This window comes from Protomyctophum bolini (genome assembly GCF_963924005.1).
Source record: "Protomyctophum bolini genome assembly, chromosome: 24".
Classification (NCBI taxonomy): domain Eukaryota; kingdom Metazoa; phylum Chordata; class Actinopteri; order Myctophiformes; family Myctophidae; genus Protomyctophum; species Protomyctophum bolini.
The window spans coordinates 15,803,727-15,825,727 of NC_137885.1; the positions used below are offsets into that span (position 1 = coordinate 15,803,727).

A 22,001-nucleotide genomic window follows, 5' to 3' on the forward strand; every position below is an offset into this window, starting at 1 on the left:
ATTGTTTTCGGCAAGTGTCTGACAGTGTGCGGGACCTCTTCTTTGTCTTTCAAAGATACCCTTTTCATTATATGCTCTATTGCCCTACGCACCTGTCACCAGCATTTAGAGGTGTGCATCGGCCTTTTGTTATAAAGGTATTCTGGATCTCGCCAGGTGGTTGTCTTTCAATGCATTGTTGTCTTTCTTGTATTGTTCTACATATCCTGTTTTATAATAATAATAATAATAATATATTTTTAATAGATTGCATTTTTGAGCCTCTGCTCCAATACACAGCTATGTGTGTCCCTGTGTATGTTTGTCTGTCTCTGTGTCCGAGCACGGACAGCTGAAACACCTCGGCAATACCACTGTTGACACACACACACACACACACACACACAGGCCAGGAGTACATTACGTATACAGTTACACCGCTCAGTTCACACAGGTGGATTTTATAGCACTTTTCCATGGTCCATTCATTCACACATTGGGAGGTGAAGCGGCAAACAGTCAACGCCAGCGTCCTCACTTCCCAGTTCCTACATTCACACACCAATGTTGGCAAGCTACTGTGCGAGGCACTGACCGACTCATTGGAGGCAATGTGGGGGTTCAGTGTCTTGCCCAAGGACACTGCGACATGTGGACAGGAGGACAGGAGGAGCCGGGATTCGAACTGCTGACCCATGGATCATTGCACAACCTGCTCTACCTCCTGAGCCACAGCTGCCCCTTAACCCATTCTGAACGGGAACCCCTTTTGGTGTTTTAAGCATTATGTTATGCTTTAGCTGTTGAAAAATAGCAGATCTACAAGCTCATAGGCCCTGAGTGCGGCGCTACAAGCTTTCAGGTCTGCTATTTTTGAAAAATCTTGAAAATGTGGTGCGAATCTTTGAATATATATTGTTGCAGAGCATTTTTAGCTCAAAGCTTCTGGGGTGTTCCTGGAACAACATATTTTCAGATGGGGGTCGGCGGCATATTACATATAATTTTTGGGGGTCCTTGACATGAAATATTGAGCACCACTGATGTAGAAACATGGGTATTTCAGAAAATTACTATACTCTCCACAGCAATGGGCAGCCTTTTCTGCCTTGTCAGAGAACTCGTATTTTAATAAGATTTTAAATTGGTCATTATCTCTCTCTTGAATCTGCTGCAACTATATTAAAAAAAAACCAATTTATTTTGTTTTGTCTTATACGCAATTGTCCTATTTTTTACGCTTCTAGTCAAAATGAAGCATTTCTCATATTTCTGATTATTGTGTGGACCCCAGGGAGCCTAGCTGTGGTTGCTATGGCTGCCAGCTAATGTGGATCCGTAATAATATAACATAAAATCTGATCATAACAAATCAAATCACATCTAATCTGAACAAGCCTCTGTTCCTCTTGACAGACGGTACACTACAAAACCCTGAGTGTTAATTTGACAAACTCAGGGTTTTACTGTGTAGTGAATCACTAAACCATAGTTAGTACCATCCTCTATTCTTTAGTTTACCCACACAGACAGAACAAACAGAACAAACATTTCAATATGCTGTTGCTCAGTGGCTTCTATATCCACCTTTCAGCTGGTAGGCCTTGAAGAGCAGTCGTTTGATTTGCATGTGAAACACTGCCAGTATTTCATTTTGTTTGTTTGTTTGTTGCTTCAGTTGCTGTTTTTTTGAGGGGCTAGCCCCTTAACCCATAGACCCGTAGACCTGAGGACGATTCCACAAATGTCTTCTAAATCATGACAGTGTTCTGAAAAACCCTATGTTTCTCGTCTCAAAACATTTTCATGTCAAGGACCCCCCCAAAAATATATGCTGCTCTGAAAGAGTTCGCTCTGAAAGAATATATATTCAAAGATTTGCACCACATTTTCAAGACTTTTCAAAAAGCTTGTGAGCTTGTAGATCTGCTATTTTTCAATAGCTAAAGTATAACATAATGTATTAAACACCAAAAGGGGTTCCCGCCCAGAATGCGTTTTTAGTGTCGATTTTCGTCTTACACAAACATTAAATTCCTATTGACAATGAATGGAGAATTTATGTCAAGCCTGTGCTCTGGCCACTCCGGGCCAGTATTACGTAGTTGCAGTATTGTGAAAATAACAGATCGGCTATTTTTCGAAATGGTTTCCCATTTCTTATATTATTTGACAATTTGGCCAATGTTTGACCAGTTTTTGTACTAGCCTATAGTTTGTTGATTACTTTTGATCAAATCATGTGGGGACCCCCCTGGGGGATCCCGACCCACAAGTTATAGAGGACATGGGGCCCCCATACCTTTCCATGACACGGGGGGCCCCTCATAGTATTTCTTTCTATGATTTCTTTCCCCCCTTGCCTTTCCAGTTGTGCCCCTGGTCGACCACCACTTTGAAAGCCTGCCATGTAGTGGGCGGGAAGGGACTCAACTATTGAGCCCCTGTCTGTCAGAGAACTTCCCCAGTGTTCAAATGCTTGTCAATACATGTCAGAAATACAAACAATGCAACTTCTGTGTTCTTCGAAACCTAGACGGATGTCTGTCAAAGGGATTCATGCTTTCTCTGCGATAATTCAATCATACTAGAGCTTGTTATCAGCCCGTGGAAAAGAAAAGTACAATAGTCCACGGTTTCCCAAACAGTGGGCCTGAACCCATCTTTGGGTCGTGGACCAATTTGTATAGGTCACGAGTAGTCAACTACAGAGTACAGACAACTACACATTGCAACACATTCTTCCATATATAGACATGCTGTGGAACCCAGAGTCATTTCCAGGAATTACATGTTTGACATGTTTGCACCACTCGGTTCACACGGGTGTGATTTCTTTCTCAGTGTATGGATTTTTGGCCAGGCAGAATTGGATTTCGACAGGCCTGTCCTCGCCTTATTGTAGATGCGCCATATGGTGGCAACGTAGCATTTGATAAAACATCACTTCACTAATGTTCCAAAAATAAACTATCCATATGTCTGCAAACTGAGTTTGCATTTACATTATGTCCCAACATTTGCAATGCTTTGCAAAATTAGTTAAGCAGCAAGTGTGCAGGTGATAAAGAAAAAGCATTATTACACTGGTGTGCAAGATACCTTTTATTTTTATATGATGTGCAACCTGAGTCTGCTAGTAGTGCCACATATTCATATATCTTCTAGCCCACAGGTTTTCAAAGTGGTGGCGACCAGATGGCACCAGTCGGGGGGGGGGGGGGGGGTGTGTGTCTTTAAGCCATTTTGCAATAGGGTGGCCGCAGCCCGTGGCTATGGCTATTTGGGGTTCCTTGGCATGGAAAGGTTCTGGATTATTGATTCATTAAGCTTCGGGGTTCTACAGTAGCTAGCTACGACTCCTTTTTTCCCCCTCCAAACTGTTTCTCTTGACGTTGCATGCATGCAGAAGCCCAATTAAACAAACACCGAATTGCTCACGAACGCGTGGTACCAGCCTCGTGCAAGTTAACTTGCAACAGGATGTGAGTCATCATCCCATAAACAGCAGTGGTGGTGTTACTGATAAGTGGTCTGTTGATAACAACTGAATCCGAGTTATAGGATGTTATTCAGAAATGACATTTATCACAGCAGAGAGGGTGGTCTACTCACTCTCTGAATTTAACCTTTAGATTCGGATCAACCGTTAAGTGAGTGGGGACATTAAATGGGTGCATGATGGGCGTACGAGGTCATAATCTGTTTTACAAGAATTGCTCAAGTGCTCAAAGTGCTTTACAATGGTTCATCCATTCATACATTGGGAGGTGAAGCGGCGAACAGTCGACTGCACTTCCCACATTCACATGATCTCATTCTATTAAGAAAATATAATTTTTTTTGCCATTCTGAAAAAAGGCTTATAAACTCTGAATTTAAAAATGTTCCAACTTGTTGACTCTTTTGAAAGCTTCCCCAGAAAACATTGATAACATTTATTTTCCAACGTAATTATTAGAAAATAAAATATCTGCTTAAACCAATATATTATTTTACCGATTACGATTACCAATATCAGCCGATACCGATGTGTTTGCCAATTCATCTCCCATCACTAGTTACATCACGAGTGGCTATTTGTGCGCCTTTTCATGTCACGAACAGCCGTCAAGCCACACATGATGCACTGCACTGCACAGCACACGGCCAGTGAGCACAATTTGAATCCAGAGAGTAGACCCTGTGTTCTGGATCATGGCGTGCTGCCGCGATTAGCATTTCGGCGCCATGTCCTGTCGCTGCACGGCAGATCGTGCCGGCTCCGTTTTCCACGAACATGATTGCCTGAGTATCACTGGGCTTATCAGGCGGGGATACTCTTTTATCTGGCCAGAGGCCGCCTCTCTCTCTCTCCACAATTAGGTGTGTCTACATCAGTCAACAATACACCTCTCTCTCGCCACTGTGGGCGCTTCAATGTGCCACTCGAGCTTAGGTCCGTCGTTGCTTTGTTTCCATCGCTTCTCCTCGGTCTGGAGTGTGTAAACATACGTTGCCTAACCAGGGTTAATTACTTACAGTAGTTATCCGTGTCACAGAGGTCAATGGGAATGTGAACATGTATACCAAATGAAAACCGACCCATAAGGATGCTGTGGATTAGAGTTCGTGTAGTGCTTGTCTAGTATGTTAGTTATGTTGCCTTTAAGCCCTTGTTAACACGCAGATCCCCTGGTCATCCCACTGGGGGCGTGAAAATGTAATAATAACACAACATACCGGTAAATAAAATACTAAGTGCTTTTGTTTTCACCACAGCTCTTAAGAACAGGAAACAAAACGGTAAATTAATGAAATACCGTGAATAAATGAAATGAATGTCCGAACGAACGTCACGGTTTAGGGATTTTCGTGCAGCAAAGCCCACGGGGGATGAAAATGTTTATGGTTTTAATCCTATGGCGGATAATCAGACCATTGCTAGGCCATGCATTCATTCATGTCATGCGTTCATTCATCACAACATGAGCCCACAGCTGTCCACACGTCTTTACCTGAAGGCCACCAGGGCTTTCCCTGTGGTTTCCACAGCTGTGTGCACAGTGTGAGTGTTTGAGTGTGTGTGTGTGTGTGTGTGTGTGTGTGGGGGGGGGGACTGTGTGTGCAGGGCTGTCACGATGAATCACACACGACGATCGATTAGCATACAAATAATTGCAATTGACGATTTGACTATATTATTGTCGTTGAACACTGGAACATATCTGAGTGTCCGTCCGTGCACACGCTGTCAGAGACTAAAAGCAGACGAACAGACAGACAGAAGGCTGCATAATCTAATTCTAACTGGGTTTAACCAGTAATCCCGATTGTGTGTGTTTGTGTTAGAGACCTAGGTACTGTGGTCGATTTTACCGACTCACCACAAAAGTTACATAAGGATCAGTTGTATAAAGTATGTGGTACTGCAGCACTCTCTCTCTCTGTCGAACAGCTTGTGGGTATTGCGGAGTGTGAAGCACAAGAGATGAGAAGGCAGGGGGAGACCATGTCGACGTGGTACATCCTCATTAAATATAGGTCCTCCTGGCTCAGAAGTGAATTAGGTTGCTTATAATCTAAAACAGATGGCAACACCACTAGGCCAGTCAATCTAAAGCTAAAAAGGGGCGTGAGTCGTGACCCACAATAAATTGGAATAGTAATCGTTCAAGGTTTTTTTTTAATGATCCTTAGGGTCATCCAAATAACATACAGTATTAAAAATGGATTATAATATACATTTTGGATCATGGTATATTCAGGGGTTAGCATGTGGCATGTCAAACTAGGGGTTATTCATGATTCTGAATCCATTCCAAGCATTAGTTTTGCACGAAAAACACTCACATTTTTGAGGGGCGCTAGCCCCTCCTATATACAGGTTTAATGTTTGTTTTTAGTTCAATGTTTGTTTTAAAAAGGCCATTGACAATGAAGGGAAGATTTACGTCATATTGTCCCTCATTACGTCATATTGTCCCTCATTACGTCATATTGTCTCTTTATTGTTAATGGCGTTTAATGTTTGTGTTGGCACTGTTTGTTTTACATCACCATTACATCACCTAATCAACATGAGTTAGACTTTAATATATTAGCGCCCCTCACTTCACACAGGTGTGATTTTTTATGTTATTTGGATGACCCTATTAGGATCATAACAAACCTTGAATGATTACTATTGCAATTTATTTTGGGTCAAATCTTAGATTTACTGGCCTACGCCATCAACAGCCATACTTGGTTAGGCAAGAGTTCACAAGTTCTCCCTAACCAATGTCATTTCAGGGCGCTTGTTCCATTAAGAGTTCAGCCGCTCTTTTCAGCTCTCAGCTTTCATACAGTATGACTTATCCTATACTTGTGATCTATGCACAACTAAGTATGAATCAGACGTTATGCTCCTTATGTAATACGTTGTGGTGGGAGACAAAGTAGGAGGAGGAGGAGCAGAGAGGAGAGGAGAGGACAGCGGAGGAAAGAATAGAACAAACTCAAAGAGAACACATTCAAAAAGCAGATATCCGCAAATTACATTTGGACTTGGATAACTCTATCCCCCAGAGAGGCAGTCGATCACACTCCCGTCAGCTAACTGATGACGTCTTCCTCTGCCTTGGATTGAGTACATTAGGCACACAGAATAACTCTTAACACAATCCATGTCAGTACACTACAATAGAAACGCAGACCAGTGGCCAGCGTTTCTAAAAACAAAAACAAAAAAAGATTTGAAAAAAAAAGAAAAGTAAAAAAAAATCAAAGACCCCCATAACTCTGAGTTAGAGAAACTCTGAGTTACACGCCTGTACGGGCCGTTTGGAACGCACTCAAGGACACTTTGAGTGTTTCCAGTGAGCCAACATGGACAATATAGCAGCACCCTGACTGTTTGACCAGAATGGAACAGAGCCTTCATTAGTATCATCGGTAACACCTGTGAAGGAAGAAGGGAAGGGGCCCAAGTTCTTTCCAAAATGGCTGCATAGAGCTTATTCAGCGTGGTATGAAAATCAATACAAATAATGTGTAGAGGAAACCTTAAACCTTTAGGACCCCCAAATTGATATGTATTTAGCTGCGGAACCCCCATCTTAAAAATAATTTGTGCCAGATTTGAGAAGGAGAATCTCAAAATAGTCACTGGAGGAAATATGGATTTGAGCAAAATTCTGTGATGTTCTGTTGCATTTCAGTTCAGTTCCCCCCAGGGGTGCTTGAGGCAGTTCCAGGGGGTCCCCAGCTAATTGATAGTTTGGAACTAAATGGACCCTTATGGGTCTGTAACTCTGAGAGTGTACAAATGGAACCAAATGGACCCGCTCAGAGTTACATTAACACTGATTTTACAATATAAATTGGGGTCTCACAGATAGAAATGCCATTGAATGGGGGCACGTAGACCTTGAAATTAAACGGGTAACTTGAGAATCACTGCTAGAGCCGTAAAAATTGTCTTCTCCTTGGCATATCTTTTCAATTAGGTGTCCGCGGTCTACTTTGTGTCAATTTGGAGGTCCTTGACATGAAAAAGTTTGGGCTAGACGGGGTCATCCCTATATGTTCCCCAGCTTCTATGTTCCCCACTTGCCTTAGGGTTTAGGGTTAGCGTTATAGGTTTCTGGTTTAAGGACTTCAGTGTTTTGTCATCTTTGTTGAAGAGTCTGAGCAATTATGTTTTAGTTTATTTTATGCCAATGTTAATTTTTAGTTGGCTTACTAGATAGTTTAAGTAGCCTAGGCAGGCCTAAAGTTCAATGGATTGTTCAAAGACTGAGCTTAAATCAGAATTTGCTACTAAAAGTAACACTAAGACTAAGTTGCTAAAATACGTTTAGTCTTACTATAGAATTACTAAAATGACTAGGTTAGGTTTCTGGCTTAGGTTTAGGTTTATGTGGGGAACAAATAACCTTTTGTTGCATGGTGGTGGGGAACATAGAACCTGGGGAACATAGGTACGCTCCCGGTTAGACCCTTCACTCAGTCCGAGTGCTGCCACTCACACCACCAGGCTCCTGCAGATCCAACCAGTACTCTGAAAACTGATGTTAATATAGCATATAAATAAATAATACATATAAATGTCTTTTCATTGCATCAGATTAAGGCTCAGGATGCCCATTTCATCATGTTTCCCTCTTCCCCAAATCTGTCAATTTTGAATAATCTTTCTTCTGTCGGTCCCTGGCACAAAACATTTTCAAATGGGGTTCCCGTGGACAAACATAATTTTCGGGGTCCTACTTGGCACCAAAAGGTTTGAGAACTACTGATTTAGAAGGCATTATTTTGTAAGTTAAGTTAATGGCATTTATGTATGTCCATTATCCAGTTGAATTACCACCAGGCCACGTCAGTACCCACAGCTAAATAACAGCACAGTAGATGAATTGTAAGTGTCCCTGCTGGCTACTTAATAAACATGATGAATGTGTATATTCATTCAGACGTGTACCGTAGCCTCCCCTCCCCCAGTGCTGAGCGGAGAGGTGTCTGAGGCTGGGTGTATAGTGTTGTACATCAATGTAGGCTAATCAATAGCATTGGCCCCATTTACAGTAACACTGCAGTCATGTGGCGTTAACGTTTACGCTATAACTTTCCTGGACGCTTTCATTATGACAGAAATATTGAATCGAAGTTAAAGTAGAAATGTCGATAAAAAACAAAGCCTGCATAGCGTACAGTAGGCAGCTGTCCTTTTGTCCTTTTTGTGTGTTGTTTTTGGCAGCAAATTTCTATTTTAGTTTTAGTCATAGTCTCTTGAATAATGTCACATTTTAGTCACCCGGAATGTTTTAGTCTAGTTTTAGTCGACTAAATGTCATGAGATTTTAGTCGACTAAATCTACGGTTGATTTAGTCGACTAAAATGTATTTGGACGGGCCTTGATGCCGTCGTAATGGCTGATTTTACACTTGCTAAAAATAGCCAATATACAACCTCACAACGTGTCGCAGCACGACGAGTTGTGAGCTTGTAGATCAGCTATTTTCAGCATGCAACCAAGTGTAAAATGACTTAGACTGGATCTTGTCCACTAGTCCCTTCCTAACATTTTAGTCTAGTTTTTATTTATTGACGTAATTGTTGATATATTTAGTCTTAGTTTTAGTCATCATAGCTTAGTTTTCATTTAGTTTCCATTTAGTTATTGTCAGTGAAAAAAGGTAGTCTAAGAACATTTTTCGATTAGTTTTAGCTGACGAAATCAACACTGGTGTACAGGACTGGACAAGAGCTCCACGTGTCAGAGTTTGACTTAAATAAAAATAATGTGGGTGATGAAATGCTTTGTACCGCAAGCTCCCGTCATTTGCAGTTTCAAGAAAGGGGTGAGGTTGAGAGAAAGAAAGAAAACAAGGGAAACGGATCGGTCAATCTTTCCTAATATGAGTAGAGTGAAATATATATATATATAAGGTGCAAACTGCATGGCTAAAATAAGAGTTCATCATCATTTAACAAGTTTATATAGCAGCCGGCTCATCAGTATGGTGGATAGATACAGTAGATCAGGGGTGTCGAACTCAACTTGGGGCGAGGGCCGCATTGGTCAAAAGGTCACTTGATGGGGGCCACAACCAGTTGCGGACGCACGCTCGATGTCTCAGTCAGTCACTGCTATAATATCTATCTATCTATCTATCTATGCTCAGACCCAGCCAGCCAGCAAGCCACACACATAGTGCTCAGACCCAGCCAGCCAGCCACACACATAGTGCTCAGACCCAGCCAGCCACACACATAGTGCTCAGACCCAGCCAGCCAGCAAGCCACACACATAGTGCTCAGACCCAGCCAGCCAGCCAGCCACACACATAGTGCTCAGACCCAGCCAGCCAGCAAGCCACACACATAGTGCTCAGACCCAGCCAGCCAGCCAGCCACACACATAGTGCTCAGACCCAGCCAGCCACACACATAGTGCTCAGACCCAGCAAGCCACACACAGATCCGTAAGGGAGTGGTTGCACCACTCAAAAAATCTTCAAAAAACTGAAGAGGCTACTTCTATTTGGACATGATCTGATGCAGGACAATGTCACTATGACAGAAAGAGAAGATGGGTCTTCACACAGACACACACACACACACACACACACACACAACTTTGTCCCTATAATGTGCACGGGCTACTGGCACCGTTCCACTTCATCATATCACGCAAGAGACGCCACACACCAGTATGGAAGAGAGATAGTCACTTACTCACTTGTTGTAACTTGTAGGGATGCCACAAAGTGACCATCAGCCAAATCGAATAGTCGACAGCTCTGCCGATTGATAATCGATTAATTGAACCCACCCCCCATATTAATCAATATCAGATAAAACGTATAAGATTTTATATTATGCTCATGCCATGGTCACATAACTGCCATTCAGGATGGAAAATGAAATCCATTTGGATTTGGGGAGAAGTAGTTTCATAAGGGGCTGGTACGAAGTACTTGATAAAGAGAACATGTTCAGTTCACTAGTCTACACTCTAATCTACACCTGCCTTCATTTCATCTGATTGTCTGTCTGGCATGCACTTAACAAGCGATCGTTAACTGTGTCTGCTAGAGAGAGGGGCAGAGAAGAGTGGCTTTGCTCAACTTGATTTATACTTATATTCTCGACTCTGATGAAGGTACATGTTCGATATATCATGCAGCCTTACTTATAAGCCTATATTTTGGCAATTTTTTGCTTGAGGCAGGCGGGCCACATAAAATGACATGGCGGGCCACGGCTTTGACACCCATGCAGTAGATGGATAGATGGATAGATTATTTCTTTGCAGAATAGCATCAAGTTTGATAATGGACTCATCATCCAATTTCAGTTAATTTGGCAGAGAGAAATGCACGTTAATTATATTGTGATGTATTTTTCTTGATTGGATTGCGCACGCGCACGCACGCACACACACACACACACACACACACACACACACACACACACACACACACACACGCCAGCCAACAAATAAGTGAAAGGGGGATGGAGCTCAAACACGAAGAGGCATATTCAACGACGGAGCGGTTGTCATGACATTCTGAGCATTCTATGAGTAACAAGCTACTGATTGGCTGCTAACAATAGAGGGCCTGGCCGCATACGGATTACAGACTGCTTTTACTGACTGACTGTCAAAAGTAGTTACGACGATAATGACTTTCTGCCAGGCTTGTTAAGAGAGGACTTGTTGACATGAGGTGGTTGGGCACAGTGCACTCGTTCATAGCGTGGGGTCCAGGCCAGCTGGGGACTTCTAGGGGTCTTTTGAAGAGGTCCCAGTCCGTCCCCAGCTACATGTCCCATAGTTAGGAAAGTTGGAAAGTTGGAAAGTTGTTCCATTATGTACACTGACAGAGTTAAATTAAAGGACCACTTCACCAATTTTCAACCCATCTTCATATACAGTAATTGGCCCTCACTAATGTAATCTACGTGGCCTGTGTCTCATAAGAGGCCTGTGGACAGTTCAGAAACCCGTCCACCAGGCAGATTCTTTTTGAAAAGATATTTACATTTGTATTATCGTGAGCTGAGAACGATAGATTCCATTTTCACATTGCAACTTTTCAGGAATAGAAAGCCTGCAGTTTCTATTAGCTTGGATTCCCCATCGATGATGTCACTGGTGGACGGGTTTCTGAACTGCCCACAGCCCTCCCATGAGACACAGACTGAGTAGAAAATAATTGTGTCATTTTATAATGAGTATTAGTGAGGACCAATTATATAAAGTTAGCTTGAATAGTGGTGAAGTGGACCATTAACACGGAGGGTTTTGCAGTGTAGATTTGGTCTGAGAGATTAAAAAAAACAAATAACATAAAATATAATTGTATCAAATGAGGGGTCTGTCTGTGGCATGGCCTAATGAATAATAAACTAATAAAAAAGGTTGATCAGCAGTGGTTTCCTGTTTCATGTACTTTAGTGTTGACATTTCAGGGTTAGGCCCTGGTCCAACCGAGGGACGAGACACCGGCTGCATCTCCCCAAAACGAAGCGTGGCTTTCATTATTGCTGCCGTGTGAGATACGATGGAGCTTTAAACCATTTAGGCCTGACATCGAAATGTTATTTAGAAATGTCTTCTAAATCCTGACAATTTTCTGAAATACCTGTTTTCTATATCAGTGGTGCTCAATATTTCATGTCAAGGACCCCAAGAATTATCTGTATTTGGCCGCCGACCCCCCATCTGAAAATATGTAGTTCCAGGGACTCCCCCGGAAACAGAGATTTGAGTTACAGTAAAAAAACAAAAAGAATATACATTCAACCATTTGCGCCACATTTATACGATTTTTCAAAAATAGCAGATCCACAAGCTTGTAGCGTGGCACTCTGGCGATCTGCTATTTTAGTAGAATGGGGATATTGGAGCGGTATAACAGCAGGCAATGCCAGGATGTGGACACAGACGGATAGCAGCAATAGTACGGGAGATGGAGCGTGTACACATCTGACGTCTCGGCAGAAAAGATAAAAACGTCGGGAAGGTTGGATGGAAATGTTAAGTGAGAGCGCAGATGAGCAGAGGACAGTGATTATTTATTTATTCATCTCCTAGAATGTTATTAGACGGACTGAATGCTCTCATTGGAGTTATGGGGGTAATATTGCACGGCGCTCTGGGCCATGTGTGTCTTAAGTGGAGTAATGGTCATACAGTCAGTAGCAAGGTATTAGCTGCATCCATCATTTTATCCACAATTCCCCTTAGAACCACCCATAGGCACACTGTGTGTGTGTGTGTGTGCGCATGCGCGCGTGTGTGTGTGTGTGTGTGTGTGTGTGCGCGTGCGCGTGTGTGTGTGTGTGTGTGTGTGTGTGTGTGTGCGCGTGCGCGCGTGAACAATGAACAAAATGTGTGAGTTTTGAGTCCATGTATTTTTGTGTGTTGATGCAGGTACATGTATGTGCAGCACATCCACCTGTGTGTGTGTGAGTGAGTGTGTGTGTGTGTGTGTGTGTGTGTGTGTGTGTGTGTGTGTGTGTGTGTGTGAGTGTGCGTGTGCATGTGCGTGTGTTTTACCTTATTAGGTGGTAATGTATGGGTCCGTTGTATAACATAAAAGGACACAATTTTGGTATAATTCTGCAGATTCTCATTAGGATAATGGTCATGGCAGCTTTTCAGTGTGAATGGTGGACTGACTGATCTAGTCAACACAATTATCTGGGTATATGAAAGGCGGGAGCGGGGGGAAAGTGGGTCATTTGTGGGTGGCGCCGTGGGTGTTGTATTTTGGTAAGTGTTTGAATCGCCCCCCCTGTTTCTCTCTCCTGTTCATCCTGGCGGTGCATCGTGTGCCTGCTATTGCTGTGGAGTGATGCAAGTCATGCAGAGACTGAGTGGGTGTTGGAGAGAGAGGGAGAGAGAGAGAGAGTGGATGGACAGGAAAGGTCATCCAATTGGGGTGGATAGGAAAAGAACCATAAAAAATGACAACGATATTACATACTAGGGCTGGGTTTTGCCTACAAACTCACGAACGATATGTATTTTACAATTTACAATGTAGGCATTTAGCAGACGCTCTTAATCCAGAGAGACTTACATAGTAGTTATCATGAAACATGTGTAAACTAAGAATGTAACAGTGGAATATCTATATACTGAAACTATACATATAAACTCAGTGGCGGAAAGTTCTTATAACGGCAGGGGGTTCATGCAGCCACGCCCCCTCCCCCCAGCGGTGGAAAAAAAACGAGTTTTTTTTCTTTCGGTTGGTACCTTATTTACAGTTTGTTAATGAACACAGTGTTTCAGTTCACAACGAAGAACACATTAAATTGTTTCAGCAACATTTCAACATGATCAATGATAAACAGTGGGTTCAGTCGCGCCTTTGCCAAAATGCCAGGGGGTTCAGTCGCGCCTCTGAACCCACGGAGTTTCCGCCCCTGTATAAACTATACATAATTGCATACTATACTATTCATATATACTATGAAGTGCTATGCAATTCTAGTGCTGTCTACGTAACATGCTATAAGTCTGATGTATCGCGATACGATCGATATGCATCACAATACGTGTTGATTTTGAATGTGTGTCCTACTGATTTTACTTTTGCCGATGTCTTGACAAATATCACAAAAAGCAAGTAGATAATACAATATATATATATATATATATTGATGGATAAATTCAAAAGGTTTATATATAATAACTGTCGGGCATAAACCGATGCCGAAAGCCACGTCACACACGGCATGTCCTCCCGTATGGATGTGGTATAGCCTCTGTACCGAGGTCACATCCCAGGCTAATTCAACGGGTGCTCGGAAACAATAAGAACAAACTGCAAAAGAAAGAATACGTTTTGAAAGCTCCCCAAAAACATTATTTACCAAGGCGGCGGGGGAAAAAAAACATACAACGTTGATTGATTGATTGATTGAAATATTTATTAACAGTTTGCAGAATTACAGTACATTTCCAGGACAACTCAATACAAAGACTGTTAACTGTGAGTGGGCCCAATAAAGCATTACACTTGTTTACAAGAGGGTCCACCTTGTTCAAATCATCAAAACATTTAGAGACAAATTGAAAAAGAAAAAAGAAAACAGGAATTCATCATAATGGTCAAAATTTAAAAGAAACATATTCAGTGAGTTGGTGGCCATTTTATCACCGGAAAGATTAGCCTCTAGGATGAAACCTAGGTAGGTATATATACCTGACGAAGGTATATATACCTGACGAAGGTATATATACCTGACGAAGGTATATATACCTGACGAAGGCCACAGAGGCCGAAATGTTGTGTGTTTGTTCCCCCGCCTTGGTAAATAAAGTTTTTGGGGAGCTTTCAAAACAGCGTGCAGACTTTATTCTTTCGGCAAGGAAGTGCGATACGATTATTGCCGTATTGATTCATTGAACCCACCCCTAATAATTACAGTATGTGTATTCCTTCTGTACACACAAATGGATCAGATGCCATTGAATCAGTGGCGAATATATGGACCGTGCGACCAGTCAGTGGTGTTTTTGGCAGCAAATTTCTATTTTAGTTTTAGTCGTCGTCTCTTGAATAGTTTTCACTTAGTTTTAGTCACATTTTAGACAGTCACCTGGAATGTTCTAGTGTTTAGTCTAGTTTTAATCGACTAAATGTCATACGATTTTAGTCGACTAAATCTACAGTTGATTTAGTCGACTAAAATGTGTTTTGACAGGCCTTGATGTCGTAATGACATATTTTACACTTTGGTTGCATGCTGAAAATAGCAGATCTACAATCTCGCAGCGCGACGCGTTATGAGATTGTAGATCTGCTATTTTCAGCATGCAACCCAGCATAAAACTGGATCTCTTGTCCACTAGTCCCTTCCTAACATTTTAGTCTAGTTTTTATTTGTTGACGAAATTGTCAGTATATTTAGTCTTAGTTTTAGTCAAGCCACAATATTTGCACTGGGGCCCATTGCCAGGTCCTTTCGCCACTGCATTGAATATATTACTTCAAGAATTGCTTCTCCTTATCTATTTTCCAGAGGCAAAAGGGAAATGTTTCATCTTGTATTTTTTACTGTTAGTTCGTTTGTAGTTTGTTTAAGCTTTGTGCCTACGATACTTTGACTGCAAGTTGCGATGTTACACAGCTCAGGGCTGTATCTCTAACTTGCTTTACCAATGTACATTCATTGGCATGTTTCCCATGCCAATAAAACCCCTTGGGGGGAGAGAGAGAGAGAAATCAGAGTTAGGAATAAATACCTAATTAAACCATTTTGACCTGAGATCAGATTCTAAAAATGTCTTTTACATCCTGACAGTTTTCTGAAAAAGCTATGTTTCTATGTCAGCTCGTAGCGCGCCACTCGGTGGCACGCTATGAGCTTGTAGATCTGCTATTTTTCAATAGCTAAAGCATAACATAATGCTAACACCAAAAGGGGTTCCCGCCCCAAAATTGGTTAAATGTTATATTGTAATCACTTGACAGAAATTAACCCTGACACGCTCCATACAAACCCTCACCTGAAATAAATAACCAGAGCAAATTTTAAATGCCATTTCAGAATCTGAATTTGACTCTGAACAGAGAATAAAAACACAGTGGCATATAATACCTATCTAAGAAACCAAGAAAATCCTTAAAAGCTTACTTGATCTTGAGAGATTACGTGCGCACCATGCAGAAGAAGCCGCACCAGACAGCCCTTAACGCATCCTTTTGGTGTTTTAAAGCATTATGTTATACTTTAGCCATTGAAAAATGGTCCCCCCTGGGACAACATGTTTTCAGACGGGGGACAGCGGCCAATTACATATATGTTTGGGGGTCCTTGACATGAAAATGTTTGAGAATGACTGACATAGAAACATAGGTTTTTCGGAAAACTGTCAGGATTTAGAAGGCATTTATAGAATCGTCCTCCAGGTCTAAATGGGTTAAGTTCCAAGAGAGGACGAGACTGTGGGCACGCATTGCACATAAGATGAGGCGGAGACACCGAGCTGCACATCCTAATGTATATATCAGGCCGTCAGAGACACACACATGCCTCATGAAAAATGTACAACAAATATTTTGTAATTAAAACATCCCGTATCTATCTTGGTTTGTGAAGTACAGCACAGGTCGAACACACCAGCAAGATTAGTTATGCGTCACCGAGAACGGTGGTCCCTTATTGGCCAAGGGTTTCCGCCGACATACAGTCGGTTTGCTCAGACAGTAAGACACATAATTCTCCATTCATTGTTGTCAGTGGCATTTAATGTTTGTGTTAAGAGAGAATCTACACTATGGCTGTTTATAGGAGGGGCTAACGCCCCTCAAACATATGTCCAATGTATTACCTGATCTAGGTGCATAGACCCCCCTAAGCAGATAGACACCTCGAAACCCATGGAAAGTAAAGACAATTTACACAAGCTGTTAAACATGTTCTGCCTACTATATTTGATTCCTTCATTCTAGTACTATATCTGATTGTACAACTTCTTGTTGAGGGGCGCTGGCCCCTCCAATTCCCATCTTTGTCTGTTTGTGTGAACACAAACACGATGATTTGATTGGCTGATCACCCCTTAGCGATGATTTGATTGACTGAGCATTTTGAGTGATAAAGGTGAGGGCAGAAAAAGTGAAGACCCCAAAAGAGATTGGGCGGAATGGCATTTATGATTGATGATTTGATTGGCTGAGCACGGAATGTGATGTATGATGATAAGAGCACACGCGCCACGCACACGGCATCCCTCAGTTCACACGTTGGTGTGATTTTTTTTCCTAAAGTGTTCCTCACGGGAGGAAACCAACCAATCACATCACACAACCCTCCCTCAATAATGGATGTATTAAATTAGAGCTGTCAACTGAAATAATTTCCTTGGCAGTCGGTGGTGGCGATGGATGCAATCCTGTCATTCTTAGCTCGCTGTAATCAAACCGCTCGCTCGACCTAAAAACACCCCTACCTACCTCTCTCTGCTGCCTGGGAAAGGCTACTTATTGGTCTTCAGTCCAAGAAGCCCACAAATTAATTCACAAAAACAAAAAGCAATTAACTTAATTATAAAGATTTTATGCATAGCATCCCTGCAGTGGTTTTCGATATCAAGGTCCATTATTTATTCTGTATTTGAGCCACGGAGTCACGTACGGATATTTATTTTGTTGTCGTTGGATTTTGTCCACAATTCCATGCTGTGTTGATGTTGGCATACCATGGGAGAGATAATAGGCACAGTGGAACACAAATAACAATTATTCTACATTCTCTAATTGTGAAGACTTCTTTTAATGATATAATGCAGAACAGATAATTTCAAACCACTGCTGTCGTGTAATCATTAGTCTCACAAGACATGGCCAATGTTAGATTTTGTTAACAATTGAGTGGAGTCCAGTCTGGCACAGATAATGCTTATGGCGCACTCTGCTGGGCAATCTATGTAACAACGCTCGTTCAAGATGTGAAGAAGCTTATACTGTCACTTTTCATACGTCTACAGATATATCTGCTACAGACAAATATCTGCCTTTTTTCGGGGATTTTAGTTTTTTACTTTGTTTGTTTGTGTTTGTCTGTCTTGTATTTAGATTGATTTGATTAGCCAGCATTTTCCTTTCTGCTGCTTTGCATCTCATTCATTCTCAGACCTGACATATTGCCCCCAAGCTTGAACATTGTTCTGCTCCTCTGGCCTGGTTAACCACTCCCCCAAGGGGCAACGGTTAACCACCCTAGGCTATTGTTCCTCTAGGTGAAGCAGCAAGACCATAACATGAAGGCCTTTGAAGTTAAACCAATATAACATCACACAGCAGCAGCCTCTCTACCCCATCGTGTGTCTCTCCACAGCACACAGCGTCAGTGTCTGGAAGGCGGACAGTATGGGGGCATGGTGGCACAGTCGGTAGTGCTGTCGCCTCACAGCTAGAAGTGGTCCTGCATGGGTTCGATTCCCGCTGGGGACGCTGTGGTGGACGCTGGGGGGCGTGTTCTCTCCTTAGTTCTCTCATCAGTGCCCATACCCGAGGCGAGGGTTGGCGAAAGGGCCTTTCTGTGTGGATTTTGCATGTTCTCCCCGTGTCCCCTATAGGGTAGGTAGTAGGTACCCGTCGCATCGCGACGCATTGTGAGCTTGTAGATCGACTATTTTCACAATATTTTGAACACATTTGAATTTGTGAAATGGGACGTTCTGCAACACGAGTACTTTTACTTTTAGTACTTTAAGTACATATCAAAGCCCATACTTTTGTACTTTTACTTGAGTACATTTTCAATACGGGACTTTTACTTGTAACGGAGTGCATCTACATTGCAGTATTTATACTTTTACTTAAGTACTTTTTTCACCACTGGTAAGGTGGGTGAAAAACTTGGTTGGTTTGGTAAAAGGAGTCCCTATGAACCCATTTCGACCGAGACCGATTCTACAAAATGCCTTTCTAAATCATGACAGTTTTCTGAAAAACCTATGTTTCTATATCAGCGGTTCTCAAACTATTTCATGTCAAGCACCCCCAAAAATATATGTATTTGGCCGCCAACCCCCATTTGAAAATATGTTGTTCCAGGGACGTGCTATGAGCTTGTAGATCTGCTATTTTTCAATAGCTAAAGTATTTAGCTTTTTGTGCATCAGACTTAGCTCTTGTTCAGCAGTCTAATACATCTGTTGCTAGAAATCAGTTTTTTTCTTGTCGCAAGGAGTTGCATTGGTGCATGTGGACTTGGACTTTACTTTGAGTGTGTGTGTGTGAAGGGCGGGAACCCTATGATGCGGTTATGGCTATAATCCAACGTGCCGCGTTACACAACACTACACTAACACACAGTCTCAAACAGGACACGGGCTTTGTTTCTTTTTTTAAACACTTTGTGTTCCCCGTGTCAGTAACGTTAGATAGACCGCTTCTGTTACCTTTAGTATACTTTCCTGTCTGACCTACTAACAGAGTGGCTAAGAATGCACTGCCACCTCCACCAGGATGTTGGGTAAACCACCCATTCTGGGCGGGAACCCCTTTTGGTGTTTTTAAGCCTTGTGTTATCCTTTAGCTATTGAAAGAATAGCAGATCTACAAGCTCGTAGCGCGGCAGATGGGGGTTTGGCGGCCAAATACAGTTTTTATAGAATTTTTACGTTTCTTCCACGTAAAGATGAATCGTAAATTGTATACAAATAAAGTAAGACAAACTAGAAAAGTGTAAATTAAAAGCACAATACAATGAAAGAGACAAGGAAAACAAAAAAAAGAGGAAAGGTCGAGCAGCACATACACAATACAGTCAGTTATTCATTAGGAAAAAAATTTTTTTTATACACAACACACATCAGAAGGCATTGCACAGCGGGGGCTCTCTAATCCCTTCCTTTATAAATCAGAGTAGATAGCTCCCTGGGCAAGTGATCTGTCAGCAGCTGCCATATATCCCTAAAGTTGTTTTCGCTCTCTTTTAACCCATTTTGGACTGAGGCAGATTCTACAGATTCTTGAAAAACCTCATGTTTCTGTGTCAGTTACTCAAACATTTTCATATCAAGGACCCTCAAAAATATATGTAATTGGCTGCCTACCCTCATCTGAAAATATGTAGTTCCAGGGACCCAGAAGCAAAGATTTGAGTTAAAAAACATTCACTCTGAAATAATATATATTCAAAGATTTGGGCCACATTTTCACGATTTTTTCAAAAAAATAGCAGACCTACAAGCTCGTAGCGAGGCACTCAGTGCCGCGCTATGAGCTTGTAGATCTGCTGTTTTTCAATAGCTAAAGTATAACATCATGTGTCCAGACCGTCCACTCTGGTTAACCACTTCCATACCCTCTGGCTCTCACTGGTTCCCTAAACGTTTTAGCTTGAGACCCAATAGATAAATGTGATGATCTCCCCAGCCAGGACCCAAAATAGTGAAAATAGCAGATCTACAAGCTCACAATGTGCCGCAAAGTGACACCTTGTGAGCTTGTAGGTCTATTCTCTATTGCCACGACTTCTCAAGCATTTGTTTTCTAAATTCTAATTTATGGAACTTCTTGGTATTTTCTTTTTTTAATCATGAAATGAAAATAGCCCATCTGCAAGATTGTAGAATAGATTGGCTACTGTATGGTACGGTGAATGATCCCCTCAGAATAGGCCTGAATCAAGTGGTTTACGGGGAGAAGAGACGGTTATCAGAAGAATCTGACAGGTTGTCTGTCAGACAGACAGACAGACAGACTCTCTGTCTGCTCTGTGAAAGCCATGGACTCCCATTGAAAATTAATTGCGAGCTGCTCCCCCCCCCCCCTCTCCCCCCGGAACAGAGAGAGCCATTTAGTTTCAATAGTGTGTCAGACTGTCAGTTATAGCTCAACCAAGTCGGCTTATATCAATCAGTGAAAGAGTTTTGAGACAGGCAGCTGATTGGGACAGCTAAAGTGGGGGGGGTCCTGACTGTTATGATTCTCTGCTTCCTGGTTCTAGCCGGGTGGCTAGAGAGGATCTGTTAGGGAGAGCGTGTGTGTGTGTGTGTGTGTGTGTGTGTGTGTGTGTGTGTGTGTGTGTGTCTGTGTGTGTGTGTGTGTGTGTGTGTATGAGCGAGTGAGCGAGCGAGCGTGCGTGCGTGCGTACGTGCGTGCGTGCGTGCGCGAGTGTGTGTGTGTGGGCACAGGTCGAGCGCGAGTAAGTAAGTGGACAGCAGACTGCTCCCCCGGGCAGCACGTTCATCTGTCAGCGCGCGACTCGGGTTTTGTGTGCGTGTCAACGCGGGACTCAGATGTGAGTGTGTGTGTGAGTGTAATTAACTGCCTGACAACTAGACACAAGTAACAAGAGCATAGGAGAGGGAGGGAGGGAGGGAGGGAGGAAGGAAAGAGAGAGAGAGAGAGAAGAGGAAGAGAAGAAAATAACAAGAAGAACACGACAAAGGAAGAGAGACACTGGGACAGAGAGAGAGAGAGAGGATAATAGCACTGACTGGAGGACTGGGGAAGTGTTGGAATAAAACTATTTCTGCTATTCTGCAGTACTGCTACTGATGACGGTTGAGACTGCAAGCGATTCAACAGGAAGACTGGAGAGAGAGACCTACAGAGAGAGAGAGAGAGAGAGAGAGAGAGGAATGCAGGCAGGGATTATGTCCCTCAGGGCTTTGTGGTACATGGACACTAATCACACACACGCCTCGCCTTATGGCTTGTGAAGAGACCTTTGCCTCCTAATATGTCGTGTGTGGATTGTTGACTTTGTAGGTGGCAGCCATGTTTGTAGTTCTCTGTGTGGTCCTGTAGTCCATCTTTGTGTGAGTGTACAGCTGAGGCCACCAGTTGACTTTGTCGGCCGTGGCGGTTGCGCCCTGGGAGTGTTTATCTGTCAAGACACCATGCGGCTATTCAAACTATTCAAACTCCGCCCTTAGAGGGTCGTTTGTAAAAAATAAAAAGGGCATTGGTGTTCAGCACGAGCACCTTTATTGACACCTGTGGCTGCTTCAGATTGTGTCCGGTGATTCAGATTGTGTCCGGTGCTTCGGTGGAAATTGAACCGGGACGTCTTT

General features: G+C 42.5%; 1 protein-coding gene across 2 annotated transcripts in view; it reads left to right on the forward strand.

Annotated features, from left to right (window-relative positions):
• dgkza (diacylglycerol kinase, zeta a) overlaps positions 1-22,001 on the forward strand; it is a 140,429-nt gene that overhangs the window by 9,028 nt on the left and 109,400 nt on the right. Inside the window, exon 1 of one of the 2 annotated variants that reach the window (XM_080758792.1) lies at positions 21,011-21,223. The exons of the other annotated variant lie outside the window; for it this stretch is intronic. Coding sequence (XP_080614918.1) covers positions 21,222-21,223 — 2 coding nt within the window. The 5' untranslated portion in view covers positions 21,011-21,221. Of the gene's footprint in view, positions 1-21,010; positions 21,224-22,001 lie in introns of those variants that run through there. 2 annotated transcript variants of the gene reach the window in all.